Consider the following 13,991-nt stretch of genomic DNA (forward strand, 5'->3'; position numbering starts at 1 on the left):
GAAAAAATTCTTTCATTCTGTAAACACCCTAGTTTCAAGTTAATACAGTTATTTAACTTCTCATTTAGGCGCAAAATAAAATATAATACGAAAGAGGAAAAATAAGAAAAAATTCTTTCATTCTGTAAACACCGTATTTGACTATATATCTTTAGTCTTGAGTGGGTTAGGGTCAGGAGGTAGGAGATAAAAAATTCAAATCCTGATTGCTTTTTTAGTAGGTTTTTTTATTATGGTGGTATGGATGAAACAATTCTGAAACTATTTTAGATGTATTTATAGGGCTGAGTGAATTTGTATTTGAAAATATTGATATGAACTCAGGATTCACAATAAGGGACAGATGAACATCGCATACCTCCAGATGTGATACCCCAAGAAGGACACATTACCTATTCAGTATTCTGGCTGAGAATGTATAACCTTAACCTAATTAAGAAGAAGCATCAGACAAACCTAAAATAAGGAACTTTTTTTAAAAAAAGGGAAGGATGAATTGTATTCTTTAAAATTTCAATGTTATGAAAAACACAGAAAGGCTCTGAATATATTCCAGATTAAAGTATGCCAAAAGAGATATGACAACTAAATGCAATATCTGATTCTATCCTGGATTCTGTAGTAGAGGGAGAAAAGAGTTCTATAGAGGACATTGATAGGTCAACTAACAAAATTGGAGTATGGATAGTAGCTTAGAAAAAAGTATTGTATCAGTATAAATTTATATACTTAATAATTGTACTGTGGTAATATAACAAAATATCCTTCTTTGGAAATATACACAGAAATATTTAGAGGTAAGGAACATGATTATATCCTCAAAAGGTTCAGAGAAATAATTATGTGTATGTAAATACACATAAACAGTGTGCAGATGTTAAAGCCCTTTGCTTTACAATGTTAACAATAGGTGAATCTAAATAAATGTTTTCAGGTGTTCTTTGTACTGTATTTTTGCAACTTTTTGACACTAATTATTTGCAAGTAAAAAGTTTAAAGAAAAAAAGGAAAGATTAACAGCTATTAAAGCAAGGATACAGTGACTCAATTTTACAATATTATGACATCCACTCATAAATTCCAAGAGAATTTCCACTATCTAACTTTGTCATACTGTATTTCAGAAATAATAAATTCTGTTCAAATAAGAAAAATAAAATGTAGTGAAAGAGCCTAAAACATACTGTGTTTTTTTTTTTTCCCCTCTAAGGTTCAGGATTCAGGTGATGTGATTACAGAAGGTAGGATTCGTGTGGTTTTCAGCATTCCATGTGAACCCAATCTTGATGCTTTAATACAGAACCAGCATGTGAGTACTGTACTTCATATTGTTTCATTCAGAGTTGATAAACTTCTTAAAATGTTAGAAGGGTATTTCTGCTACCTCCTTTGAATGTATTTCACGTGTTTTATTTAGTACTGATCAGATTCTCTCACAGTTGTATCTAGTAGTATTTAAAAATAAGTGTGGAATCTGTGCTCAAAACCTTGTGCAGATCTTTGCAGGGAAAATCACTGAAATTCCTTTATTTGCTCAAGCTTATAAGAGCCACATTGATTAGCATACCCTCTGGGAGTAGACTTAGGTTTTTTAAACCTTTCATAATAATTCAGAGCCTGCATTTTTACTTACAAGTGACAAATAGCCTTTCTGCAAAAGTTGTTTACCTCAACCCAACTAAAAATGAATAGTCTCAACCCTAGAGAATATTGGAAAACTGCATTTAAGTTCACAACGTCTTTTTTCAGGACTTTTTCTCCAAAGATGTTCACTGGCCTCCTTTCCCCTGTTAAAATAGGGGGAAGGTTCTGATATTTGTCATTTGTTCTTATTGATTAATTGGATAATTGACTAAACTGAAATTAATTCATGATAAACCAACTATTGCTACTTATGGTAAAAAAAAATTTTTTTTCTAATGGTAAAATCTAAAGCTTTGTATCCTGTGAAATGAATTGAAGGCATTAAGCATCAGCATACCCATGAGGAAACTTTATGTATGGAAGGCAGAGACATTCCTAAAATTTTACTATCAAGTCTCTTTTGGAGAAAGAATTTAGACAGTATAGTCAGGAAACCAGGAGAGTGGGCCATTAGATAAAGAATCTGGATCTTTGTTTTGGGAGTCAGTGAAGGTGGAAGAACTTGTGTTCCTTCATCCTTGGCTTTTTCTAGATCTAGAAGAACCTACCCACTCGTACAGTGTTGATCGGCGTGCCCTCTTCATTATACTTTTCTCTTTGCATACCTTCTTTAAGTTTCACTCAAGCCACCTTCTCTCTCCACCCCAACATTCTCAGCTATTTACTTTATATTTTCAATGATATTTTTGATGATTTTAACTTCTAATTACAGTAGTCTCCCTTTTCCCCAGGGGATACATTTCAAGATCCCTGGTTTATACCTGAAACCACAGATAGTACTAAACCCTATATATGCCATGTTTTTTCCTGTACATACCTATGATAAAGTTTAACTATAAATCAGGCACTGTAAGAGATTAACAAATAACTAATAATAAAATAAAGCAATTATAACAATATACTATAATGAAAGTTATATGAATGTGGTCTTTCTCTCTCAAAATATTTTATTGTACTCTACCTTGAGTAACTGAAACCATGGATAAAAGGGGACCACTATATGGCATAACCCAGTGTTTCTCAGAAGGAGTACAATTGGTATTTTAGGCAGGACAGTATGTATTAAATAGGACTATTCTGTGTATGGCAGGACAGCTGGCATCTTTGGCCCTTGGGCATTAAGTGCCCATGCCAGTTATTGTAATTGGATGTGCCTCTACACATTTTCAGATGCTTATTAGAAAAGTGGTACTATTTGTGATTTAGAACACCTGCCTTAATTCTTTCGATCTGTTCTGGAAGGCATACTTGATTTGTATTATATTATTGCTAAATCTGATAATGTTCTTGATGAAAAACTATGTTGCTTTCTTTACTAACATATTTACATATTTATTTAACAGTAACTTTATATTCCAGGCCACCAAAAAATTATCCATTTGGGGGGTCATTATAGACATCAATAAAAAAAAATTGATCTTACCAATCTCTGGAAGTTTTTTTGTTGGCAATAAAATTATCTTATATTCATATCTGATATGAATATAAAATATGAATATAACCTTCATATAATATGAATATGAATATATAAATATAAAATAATTATGTGCTATTGTTATATACATTATATTAAGAGTATATGGTAGTTGGTACTGGATTTGTGAATAATAATCTTCCTGGTTAAAAATTATATGATCTGATACTTCTTTTATTTGACAATCTTTATGGTTTCTTCCCTTAAGTATACAAATTAGGATTATATTTCATTAACTGTATTAATTGTAAACCTGTGCATATTTGTTACTTTCATGTGACACTTCTAATTTTTCTCAGTAGCAACTATTTTGATGACATACTCATGTTTTAATTCAGTATAGTAGTTACTGAGGCCTCATTTTATCCCTCCGTTGATAGGCCCTGCTTAGAATATAAAATTAGTTTTTCAAAAAATCTTGCCTTTGGAGTTTGCCACTTAGTACTTAACAGTAGCATTGATTTCTTGAGACACTTTCACAAACTATATATTTCCTCCCCCTTTCATCCATCCTTGGGAATTCTGTCCTTTAAGGAGAAAGAGAGAGGAGCAGAAAAATTCTGCCTACAGATCCTTTCAAAAAAAAAAAGGAAATGGATCTAAGTGAGAATCCTTATATTGCCACTATCCAGTGGTTAGTGATGTCTTGATTATCTCCAGATTTTAAAGGTAAAGAAATAATATTTAATGTAAACTTGTGTTTCCATAATTGACTTTTTTGTTTTTATATTTAAAGAAATATTCTATAAAGTACAACCCAGGATATGTGTTGGCCAGTCGCCTTGGAGTGAATGGTTACCTTGTTTCAAGGTTTACAGGAAGTATTTTTATTGGAAGAGGATCTAGGCGAAAGTAAGTTTATATTAGAGAAATTTACTTAAAGTGGCAGAAAAATGATAAAGATTAAATGCTTAATATTTTAGTATTTATTTTCCTTTTTAATTGCTCTGAGGTGTTTAAAAAATTGTTTATAAATTCCTCTGATGGTGTTATTTCATCTGAATGGCACATGTTTTACATGGTTGGAAAGACAGTTTTTATTTTTAGCAGGTAACAAATTGAACCTTGAAAAAAGGTATCGGAGGGTGTGTGTGAACCTCAGTAATATATTTCCTTGCATTTTTTTATTTCATTTTCTTCTATACTTACATAATTCATTTACATGCTTTGTTAACTTGAGTTTTAAAGCCTTTCCTCTAGTTTTTCCAATTACTGCTACTTTGAAAATAACCATAATGACTAAAATGTAGAACAATTAAAACTGAACTTTTCTAAGAATTGAAAGCAAACCTTTTTATTCCTTGAACAACATTTTATAACGTGTGTGGTGTGTGTATGTGTGTGTGTGGTTTAAATTCAGCCCTCATGGAGACCATAAAGCAAATGTGGGTTTAAATCTCAAATTCAACAAAAAAAATGAGGAGGTACCTGGATATACTAAGAAAGTTGGAAGTGAATGGATGTATTCATCTGCAGCAGAACAACTTCTTGCAGAGTACTTAGAGAGGTAAGTGCCTAACAAGATCCTACTAGGTGTTCCAAAACTTAGGAATGTACTAATTTATTTTGCCTTGCAGTTTTAGAAGAAAAATATTCCTTTAGTAAAATGTGACATATATGCATACAGACTTGATTATAAACTTAATTTTGTGTCAGGGAGCATCACAGCCATTAGCTAAAATAGAAAAATATCATCCTTATATTATTAAAAAGAAAAAGTATGATGAGAATTGGCCTTCTTTTAATGAAAATTTTTCTTGACTTGCTATCATAAATTATTCACTACTTTGCATGCCTGTGTCAGTACTAAGAGGACTGGTATGGATGAACAAAACAGCCCTTGGCATAGTGTATTTTCCTGATTCTTACAACTCCAGCTGGACAAAAGTCTACTATCCTAGAATGATTGAGTTTTCTTGCTGAAATGATAAGAAAATGAGAAAACTGAGTACCAAGGTTAAGTGAGGTAAATAGTGACAAAGGTTTACAGGAAATATGTTCACTTCTTATTCACATTGAATGTTCTTTCCATTGTTCCACTGGTTTCTAATCTTCTTATATTTGAGGATCCCTGTATTAGTTTCCTAAGGCTCCCGTACTAAGTGCAAGAAACTGGATTGCTTAAATAACAAAAATTTATTGTCTCACAGTTCTGTAGGCAAGAAATCCAAAATCAAGATGTCAACAGGGCCATGGTCCCTCTGAAGGCAGTAGGGAAACACCTCTCTCAGTTTCTCATAGCCTCATGTGTTCCTTGGCTTGTAGGTACATTACTTCAGTCCTCCATCTTCACATGACATTCTCCCTGTGTATCTTCACATCACCTTACATCCGTGTGTATCTGTCTGTGTACCCCAGTTTCCTTTTGTTATAAGGATACCAGTCACAGTTTCTCATAGCCTCATGTGTTCCTTGGCTTGTAGGTACATTACTTCAGTCCTCCATCTTCACATGACATTCTCCCTGTGTATCTTCACATCATCTTACATCCGTGTGTATCTGTCTGTGTACCCCAGTTTCCTTTTGTTATAAGGATACCAGTCATATTGGATTAGGGCTCACCCTAAATTACTTAATTTTAACTTGCCTCTATAAAAATGTTATTTCCAAATAAAGTCACATTCTGTATCTTTTGTGGGCACCAGGGAGACACAATTCGATTTCATGTTACCATCTGAAAATTTAGATTGTTCTGTTCACTTCCATATTTCTTTAAAAGGTCGAATTTAAAATACTTTTTCCTTAATTTTTCAACCTGACATGTCCATTGATTTCCTAGTATGAGAGATGAGTTTTAGTTTTCTTCTACTACTGCCAGACCCTATTCCCTCACCTCCCTATACACTCATACATATTTCCCCACTCACTAAAGCTTCATCAGTTTTTGGTTAAATGTATAAAAGGTTTGCAAAAGTAACTGTTCACAGCTGGACCTTGTAGGGTATTTTGATTACATTTCCCTTCTTGTACACGTTTTTGTTTTCCCTATTGTTTTTTCATTTGCTTATCATCTATGTTAACATAACTAATTCAGCCCTAAACTCTTTACCATAGCTGTAAAACTAGATATGGTCAAACAGAAAAGGTGATCTTTCAGTTCCATTTTTATTTGGAGACTTCCTCCTCAAACCTTCTGTCTTCCTGCTTCAGTCTGAACTGATTTCTCTCTAGGGCTGTTGCATAGCTCTCCTTCTGGAGTTTCACTTTACTGTCATCCTAGGAATTCCCTTCGCCATTCTCCTGTGTAAGATTTCTTCATTTTCTGACTCCCATACATTACTCTTTCTGATTTATGTATCCATTTTGATGGAGCACTTAGTCCTATAGCTTCCTGAATAAGCTTGCATGTCTGAAAATGTCTTTATTCTTCTCCTGGTCTTGATTTTTTTTTTTTTTAAAGGGAATTCCATTTTTTTATTTGCCATTTCTGAAAACTTTTTTTTATTATTATTTTATTTTATTTCATTTTGTCAGTATACAATGTGGTTGATTATTATGGCCCATTCTTGAAAGCTTCCTCCCTCCCCCCTCTTCCCTCCTTCTCCCCCTCCTCCCCCCTCCCTCCCACCCTCCTTTCTGTTCGCTTGTCCCATCAACTTCAAGGAATTGTAATTGTTGTGTCTTCTTCCCTCCTCCCCAGGTTATTTGTGTATTTATTTATTTATTTTTAGCTCCCACAAATAAGTGAGAACATGTGATATTCCTCTTTCTGCAACTGACTCTTTTCACTTAATATAGTTCTCTCTAGGTCCGTCCTCCTGGTCTTGATTGGTAGCTTGCCTGAGTGTAGAATCCTAGATTGGAGATTATTTTCACTCAGAATTTTGAAAGCGCTGCGCCATTCTCTTCTCATTTTCAGTATTGCTATTGATAAACTCTGCCATTCTGATACTGAATCTTTGTATGTGAATCTATTTTCATTTTCTGAAATCTTTTTAGGATCTTCCTTTTACCTGTGCTGGGTAATAATGTGATGATGTGTGCTTTGGAATGTATCTTTTTTGTTTCCTGTTGCTGTTCAGCCCTTTTGGGCTTGAAACAGATGCCCTTCCATTCTGAGAAACATTCTTATATTATTTCTTTGGTAGTTTCTTCCTAACCATTTTGTTGTTGTTCTCTCTTTTGGGGACTTCTGCTACTTAAATATTAGACCTGGATTAATCCTCTTAATTTTCTTATCTCTTCTCATCCATTTTCTATGTTGTTATACTTCTACTCTGTGGGAAATTTCTTCAACTTTATCTTCTATTTAATTTAATCATTTTTAATTTCTAAAAGTGTATCATTCTCTGGCTATTCCTTTTTATAGCATCTTGCTCTTATAATGAGTGGAATGTCCTTTTTTCTTTCTCTGAAGATATTAATTCCAGATTTTTTTCTTCTACTTTTTTTTTTTTTCTTTTTTGGATGTTCTGTTTTCTCCCAGTTGCTTTTTTTCCCCTCCTGTTTGATGTGTTCTCTCCTTTCATGTTAAAGATTTTTTTTTTTTTCACTTTTCTGCTGATTCTTTGGTGTCCAATTATACTTAAGAACAAGGCACTAAAAGGCTGATTGGAAATTTAGTTCACTTGAGTGGGGCTTATTAGATGGAACTTTGCTATTTCTATAGAGGTCCTCCTAGTATCACTACCTGTATGTACATCTTTTCTCTTTGACTGGCTAATTTTCCTTAAGAGGTATCCTCCAGCCTTTTCCTTGGGGAAATGAAGGTGGGGAACAATACTAACTTTCAGTGTTTGGAAGATTAACCTAGTTAGATACTGTGATACACCCCAATCTCCCTTCAAGATTGAAGGAAACTATTCCCCCAACAGCTGAAGTGCTGCTGTTTGACAGCCATTAGCTGTGAGTCTTCAGGAATTGCCTGGATAAAGAGAACTGCCTCACCTAAAGTTACATCCTCTTTCCACAACAGCCACATACCCAGTGCCTGATCTATAAGGAGGTGTAAAGACCCAGGTAATCTTATTGCCGCAGTTCAGAACAAGTCTGAAGGGCCATCCTAGTTTGAGATCTTTGTAGGCTTAGCCAAGGGATTCACTGAGAATGAATCACAGCCCAACTTCTCCCTATGCTCAATTCCGTTTCCTTGCTTTCCCTTCTCTTCTGTAGGTGTTGATCCCACAGGCACTCCCTGCTAAATTTCTCCATGCTTATGTCCATCTCAGAGTCTGCTTCCTAGAGAAATTATGCTTACTAGTGACACTTTGTGTAGTATTTATGCTTTTATTAATTCCCTGTTTTCATTACAGAACCTAGCCTCTCCTCCTTGCATCCCCCTCCGCCAGCTTTGTGTGCCTGGTATACCCAAGGCTAGAGCATCTCCTATTTGACTTCTCCAAAATATAAACTACAAGTTTATGCTGGAGTGTAGGCAAGTAACCACATAACTCTGTAACTGCTTGTTATGCAAATTTTCATCTAAAATCTTATTACCTCACTACACACCAAAGGCTTTAACTGTACCTAGAGCCCATAATTCATGAGCTTTTACAGAGTTCTATGGTTCAAATCAATTTGTTTCTTGTTAACTTCTCCCACTGATGGTTTAGGATTCAGCATATTCCTGTCTGCGAAATCAGCTTATACTCATCTATACAGTTTCCAATTTCTAAAATTTTGTTAACAACTCATATATGTTGTCAGACACTCTGCTTCTCTCTTCATCTGTCTTTCTATGCTCTTTTTTACACTTCATCGTCATTTTAGTAGGTTGGGGAGGGACCAAAGATAAGCACATGTGTTCAATCTATTATATGTTCCCGAGTCCTACATTATTCAGAAAAAAATGGAGTTTTGAGAAATATCAAAAGAAACTAATCTCTTTTAATTTGCTCTATTATGGAGTGCCCCAGCTTTTTTGTAAAAATTAGAAAATGAACCTATATATATTATTTTAATAATTTATTTTATCACCTGTCATTATAATCAAAGAGATATAGAGTCAGTAAATGAAGTTTATTATAAATTTTTGAGTTGAACCATTTCTCTCTCAGCCAGTGGGCCCAGTTATAATCTGGCTTTCAAATCATTCTCTATCTTTTATTAATAATATCCCTTATTAATACTATAATAATCAGTCCACAGTATACTGTATATGTCCCCTTAGTATCCAAAATTATTTCATAAAAAGTTTGTGTGAAGTTAGCCATATATTTTTTTAAAGCAATATTTTTGTTTGTTTGGTTAGAGCTCCAGAACTTTTTAGTTATATAGCCAAAAATAGCCAAGAGGATGTGTTCTATGAAGATGACATTTGGCCTGGAGAAAATGAGAATGGGTAAGCAAGATTTGTGGTATTTATAAGAACTTAATAGAAATTTTATATCATTTATATCAGTAAATATTTTAAAACTAATATTTGTGATATTTTTTATTACTGAGAGATAATATGCCTATATTTATATGATTTATAATTAGTCCTAATTAAGTTAAGTGGTTAATTGTTAATTATATCAATTTTATGTCTTTTATAATTCACCACCCTCAGAAAGTTTACATCAGGCCTTTTGTGTAATCCCAGAAAGTTTTAACCACTGTGAAAAAAATTATTGTTCTTGTTTTTACTGTAGTGCTGAGAAAGTTCAAGAAATTATTACTTGGCTAAAAGGACATCCTGTCAGTACTTTGTCTCGTTCTTCTTGTGATTTACAAATTCTGGATGCAGCTATTGTTGAGAAAATTGAGGAAGAAGTTGAAAAGTGCAAGGTACTAATTTACAATAACTGAGATTATTAATGAGATTTGAAATTAAATGGGATATATTTTATTTTACAAACAATTTGTGTTTCAACCAAATAAAACTTACTCTTAGTGGTTCTAATTAATGTAAATGCTATAATTTTTATAAGTTTCTAACCATTTCCAATGTTTATTCATAAGTTTATCTGAGTAAATGTAAGTACACTTCAATATACAAAAGCCATAGCATTTAAATTTTATGTCCTTGTAGTGTTTCTAATTTTAAGTATTAATATTTTGTGATTCGAGTCAAAATAGAAAGTTTGTGATTGAGAAATATTCCTATTCCTATTCCTTCCTGTTCTAACTATATTCTTTAAAGACACAGTTCATCTTTTTATAGAACAAAAAAATTTATTTAATTGACTTTTACAGAATTGCTTTTAAAATGTACTTTTCTCACTATAAGCTCATTCAGTTATTAAGAATTTTTGAAATCCCACTTAATTTCTCCTATTTTCTGTCTTTTTAAAAGAAATAAACTTCTTTAGTAGACTTACCTATTTTATCTACTTTGATCCTCCAACTTGGTACGATAGAAAATGTATTGATTATATTGTGCTTTTTTACTTTTGACTTTATTTTTCACAAATTTGCCTTTTTATTAAAATGATGTTGCTTTGTTGACATTGTAGTCTCTTATTTGAACTAATAGCAGAGTAAGTTAAGAACTGGACTCTAGAGCTATCTGCCTTATACACTGAGTTTGAATCCCTCTTTCAATACTTACAACCTTAGAAGATACACTATTTCCTCACTGGTAAATGAGAATAAAGTAGTTCCTACCTCTTAAGTGTCTTTCAGTGTAGAGTGAAATCTGTTTGTCCAGCATTGTTTTTGAAGTGTTTTCCAGTTGGCAAATATTTATAACTTTAAGCCCCCAAATTTTATTTTAACCCCTTTGGATGCAGAGCTTTCTAAAATGTTTTGCATGTTTTCCTTTTCTTTACAAACAGAAGATACATATACAAACTTGTGGTCTATTATTTTGATTATAACATGTTTTTAAAAAATATGTGAGCACATAAATAAGACAGTAATTTTTGTTAAAACCCATTAATATGTCAAGAGGGTGCTGTTGTGAGTGATTTTTTTTCCCCTTTTGGGGGAAAATGTTATAATGTTATTACGGCAATAAATAGAAGAAAAAAAACTAAAAGATAAACATAACATTCTGCAGATATTTTAAACTTTTCTTTATAATACTGGGTCATCATTAAAGTAACAGTAGTTTTCTTATTGGACAGTGGTTCCCAAACTTAGCTAATTACCAAAATTACTGGGGGAGCTTTGTAAAAAACACTAATTCTGGGTTCCACCCCTAGTGCAGTGTTTCTCAAACTTTAATGTGCAAACAGAGCAACAGGGAATCTTCTTAAAATACTGGTTCTGATTCAGTAGGTCTAAGGTGAGGTTTGACATACTGCATTTCTTTTTTTTTTTTTAAACAAGGATATGCATATTTATTTGTTCAAATAACAAATATATAAACTGAATAACAGATGAATACCAAAATACTGTGTAGAAAGTAGAGCTTCAAATTTTCACAAAAACTAGAGATGTAAAGCTTATTAAAATTTCCATATTTCTTTTTATAATTTCTTTTTTTTTTTTGTCCTTTTTGAGACCAGCCGTACCGTGCTCAGCCAGTGAGCATGTGAGCGCACCGGGTCATCCCTATATAGGATCCGAACCCACGGCGAGAGTGCTACTGCGCTCCCAGCGCCACACTCTCCCGAGTGTGCCACAGGCTCGGCTCTTTTTATAATTTCTACAATTATTTGAAATAGCTCTCTAAAGTCTTCCAAAAGCATGCAAATATTACATTAATTTCAACAGAGGAAGATGAATAAACTTTACAAAGGCGAACTAATTTCTAAGCAAATCAACAAGTCCACTTAATAAAAAGCAATCAAGAACAGAAATTAAATATCTAAGTTTAACAACATAAATTGCATAAAAATCAATGAAACAATGTAAACACAAGGGCACATCAAAAAGTTTGTGGAAAATAGAACTGAAAAATAATGGAAATTTTCCCATGAACTTTTGTTTGTTTATTTAAATTTTTCCCCTTTTTTTGGTTATATTTTCATAAAAATCATCAAAATTTGTTGAGATGTTTATAAGTGGGGACTGTAACAGAGGTTGCAAAACAGCAGCTTGTGGTCTGATCATGTCCTCTAAATGTGCTTTATTTGGGCTGTTTTTTGAAAATTTGAACCAGTTGCTAACATTTAAAAATCAAAAATTTCACATAAATTCCAAATATCCACTGTGACCTGAAAAGCCAAATATTCTGGCATACTGGGCATGGATTTCTGCTTGGGACAGTTTGCTCTAGCTGAGTGGCAGGTACACTCTAGTTCTCCAGAATCACATCAGTCCATCTTTGCATATGAACCTTTCCTGCCTGGCCCCTGGAGGCCTGTGAGTCTGAAACTCTTGCTCTATGGTCTCTCCTGGTCCTTCTCCAGTCATTGTATCAGTCTTTTTTTTTTTTTTTTTTAATAATTGACATATATAAAATATTTTGTGTTAAAAGGAGGCAAATCAACCTCTCACATAAGTAGATATTTCTTTTTTTTTTTTAATTTATCATTATACAATGTAGTTGATTTTCGTGGCCTTTTACCAATTCCTCCCTTTCTCACCTCCATTAACATCATATCTGTTCTCTTAACAAGTTCAAGAAATTATTATGATTGTTGTGTTTTTATTTCCTATTTATTTGTTTATTTATTTTTATTAGCTCCCACATATAAGTGAAAACATGTGGTATTTCTCTTTCTGTGCCTGGCTTTTTTCACTTAACATAATTTTCTTTAAGTTTATCCATGTTGCTGTGAATGGTAGTATTCCATTCTGTTTTATAGCAAAGTAGTATTCCATTGTATAGATACACCACATTTTCCTTATCCACTTGTCTGATGATGAGCATTTAGGCTAATTCCAACTCTTGGCTACTATAAATAGAGCTGTAGTAAACATGGGAGTGTAGATATCCCTTCAACAAGATGATTTCCATTCCTTCGGGTATATACCCAGCAGTGGGATAGCTGGGTCATATGGCAATTCTATCTGAAGCTGTTTGAGGAACCTCATACCATTTTCAATAATGGCTGCACCATTTTACAGTCCCACCAACAGTATAGGAGAGTTCCCCTTTCTCCACATCCTTGTCAGCATTTGTTAGTCTCAGTCTTTTGGATATTAGCCAGCCTAACTGGAGTGAGATGATATCTCAGTGTGGTTTTGATTTGCATTTCCTGAATGCTGAGTAATGTTGAGCATTTTTTCATGTGTCGACCATTCATATATCTTCCTTTGAGAAATGCCTAGAAAAAAAGGACTCATAAGATCATAGGAAATATGTTCTCTTACCACAATAACAGAAGGAAATTTAGAAAACTCACTAATGTGTGGAAATTAAACAACACTCTCCTAAATAAACAATGAGTAAAAAGAAAAATCACAGAGAAATTAAAGAGTACTTTGAGAAAAAGATCAAAGCACAGCCTATCAAAATTTATAGGATGTAGGGCTCGTGCAGTGCTTAGAGGAAAATTTATGCTTGTCCACACCTGTATTAAAAATAAGAAAAATCTCAAATCAGTAATGTAAACTTTTATCTTAAAAAATAGAAAAAGTAGAACAAACTAAACCAAAAGCAAATATAAGTAGGAATTAACAAAGATTACCACAGAAATATATGAAATAGGGAATTAAAAAACAATAGAAAACTACTCAGCTATAAAAACGAATGAAATACTGCCATTTGCAACAACATGGATGGACCTTGAGAGAATAATATTGAGTGAAACGAGTCAGGCAGAGAAAAAGAAATACCACATGTTCTCACTCATCGGAGGGAGCTAAAAAACAAACAAATTAATTCACCCACAAACACACACAAAAAAACCCGGGGGTGGGGCGGGGAAGAAGATATAACAACTATACTTTTTTGAAGTTGTTACAACAAGTAAACGGAAAGGACATTGTGGGGGGGGGGGGGAGAGAGGGAAGAGGGCGGGAGGTGTCGGTGATGGGCCATAATAATCATATACATTGTATATTGAAAAAATAAAAATTTTTTAAAAAAAAGAAAAAAAAAAAAAAAAAAAAAAAAAAA

The 13,991-nt window shown here is 33.2% G+C and overlaps 1 protein-coding gene across 1 annotated transcript in view; it reads left to right on the top strand.

Moving 5' to 3' along the window:
* XRN1 (5'-3' exoribonuclease 1) overlaps positions 1-13,991 on the top strand; it is a 137,081-nt gene that overhangs the window by 62,851 nt on the left and 60,239 nt on the right. Inside the window, exons 23-27 of the mRNA XM_008585628.1 lie at positions 1,211-1,309; positions 3,855-3,970; positions 4,479-4,625; positions 9,309-9,398; positions 9,691-9,826. Coding sequence (XP_008583850.1) covers positions 1,211-1,309; positions 3,855-3,970; positions 4,479-4,625; positions 9,309-9,398; positions 9,691-9,826 — 588 coding nt within the window. The remainder of the gene's footprint in view (positions 1-1,210; positions 1,310-3,854; positions 3,971-4,478; positions 4,626-9,308; positions 9,399-9,690; positions 9,827-13,991) is intronic.

This window comes from Galeopterus variegatus, unplaced genomic scaffold, assembly GCF_000696425.1.
Source record: "Galeopterus variegatus unplaced genomic scaffold, G_variegatus-3.0.2 Scaffold3648, whole genome shotgun sequence".
In the NCBI taxonomy this organism is placed as follows: Eukaryota; Metazoa; Chordata; class Mammalia; order Dermoptera; family Cynocephalidae; genus Galeopterus; species Galeopterus variegatus.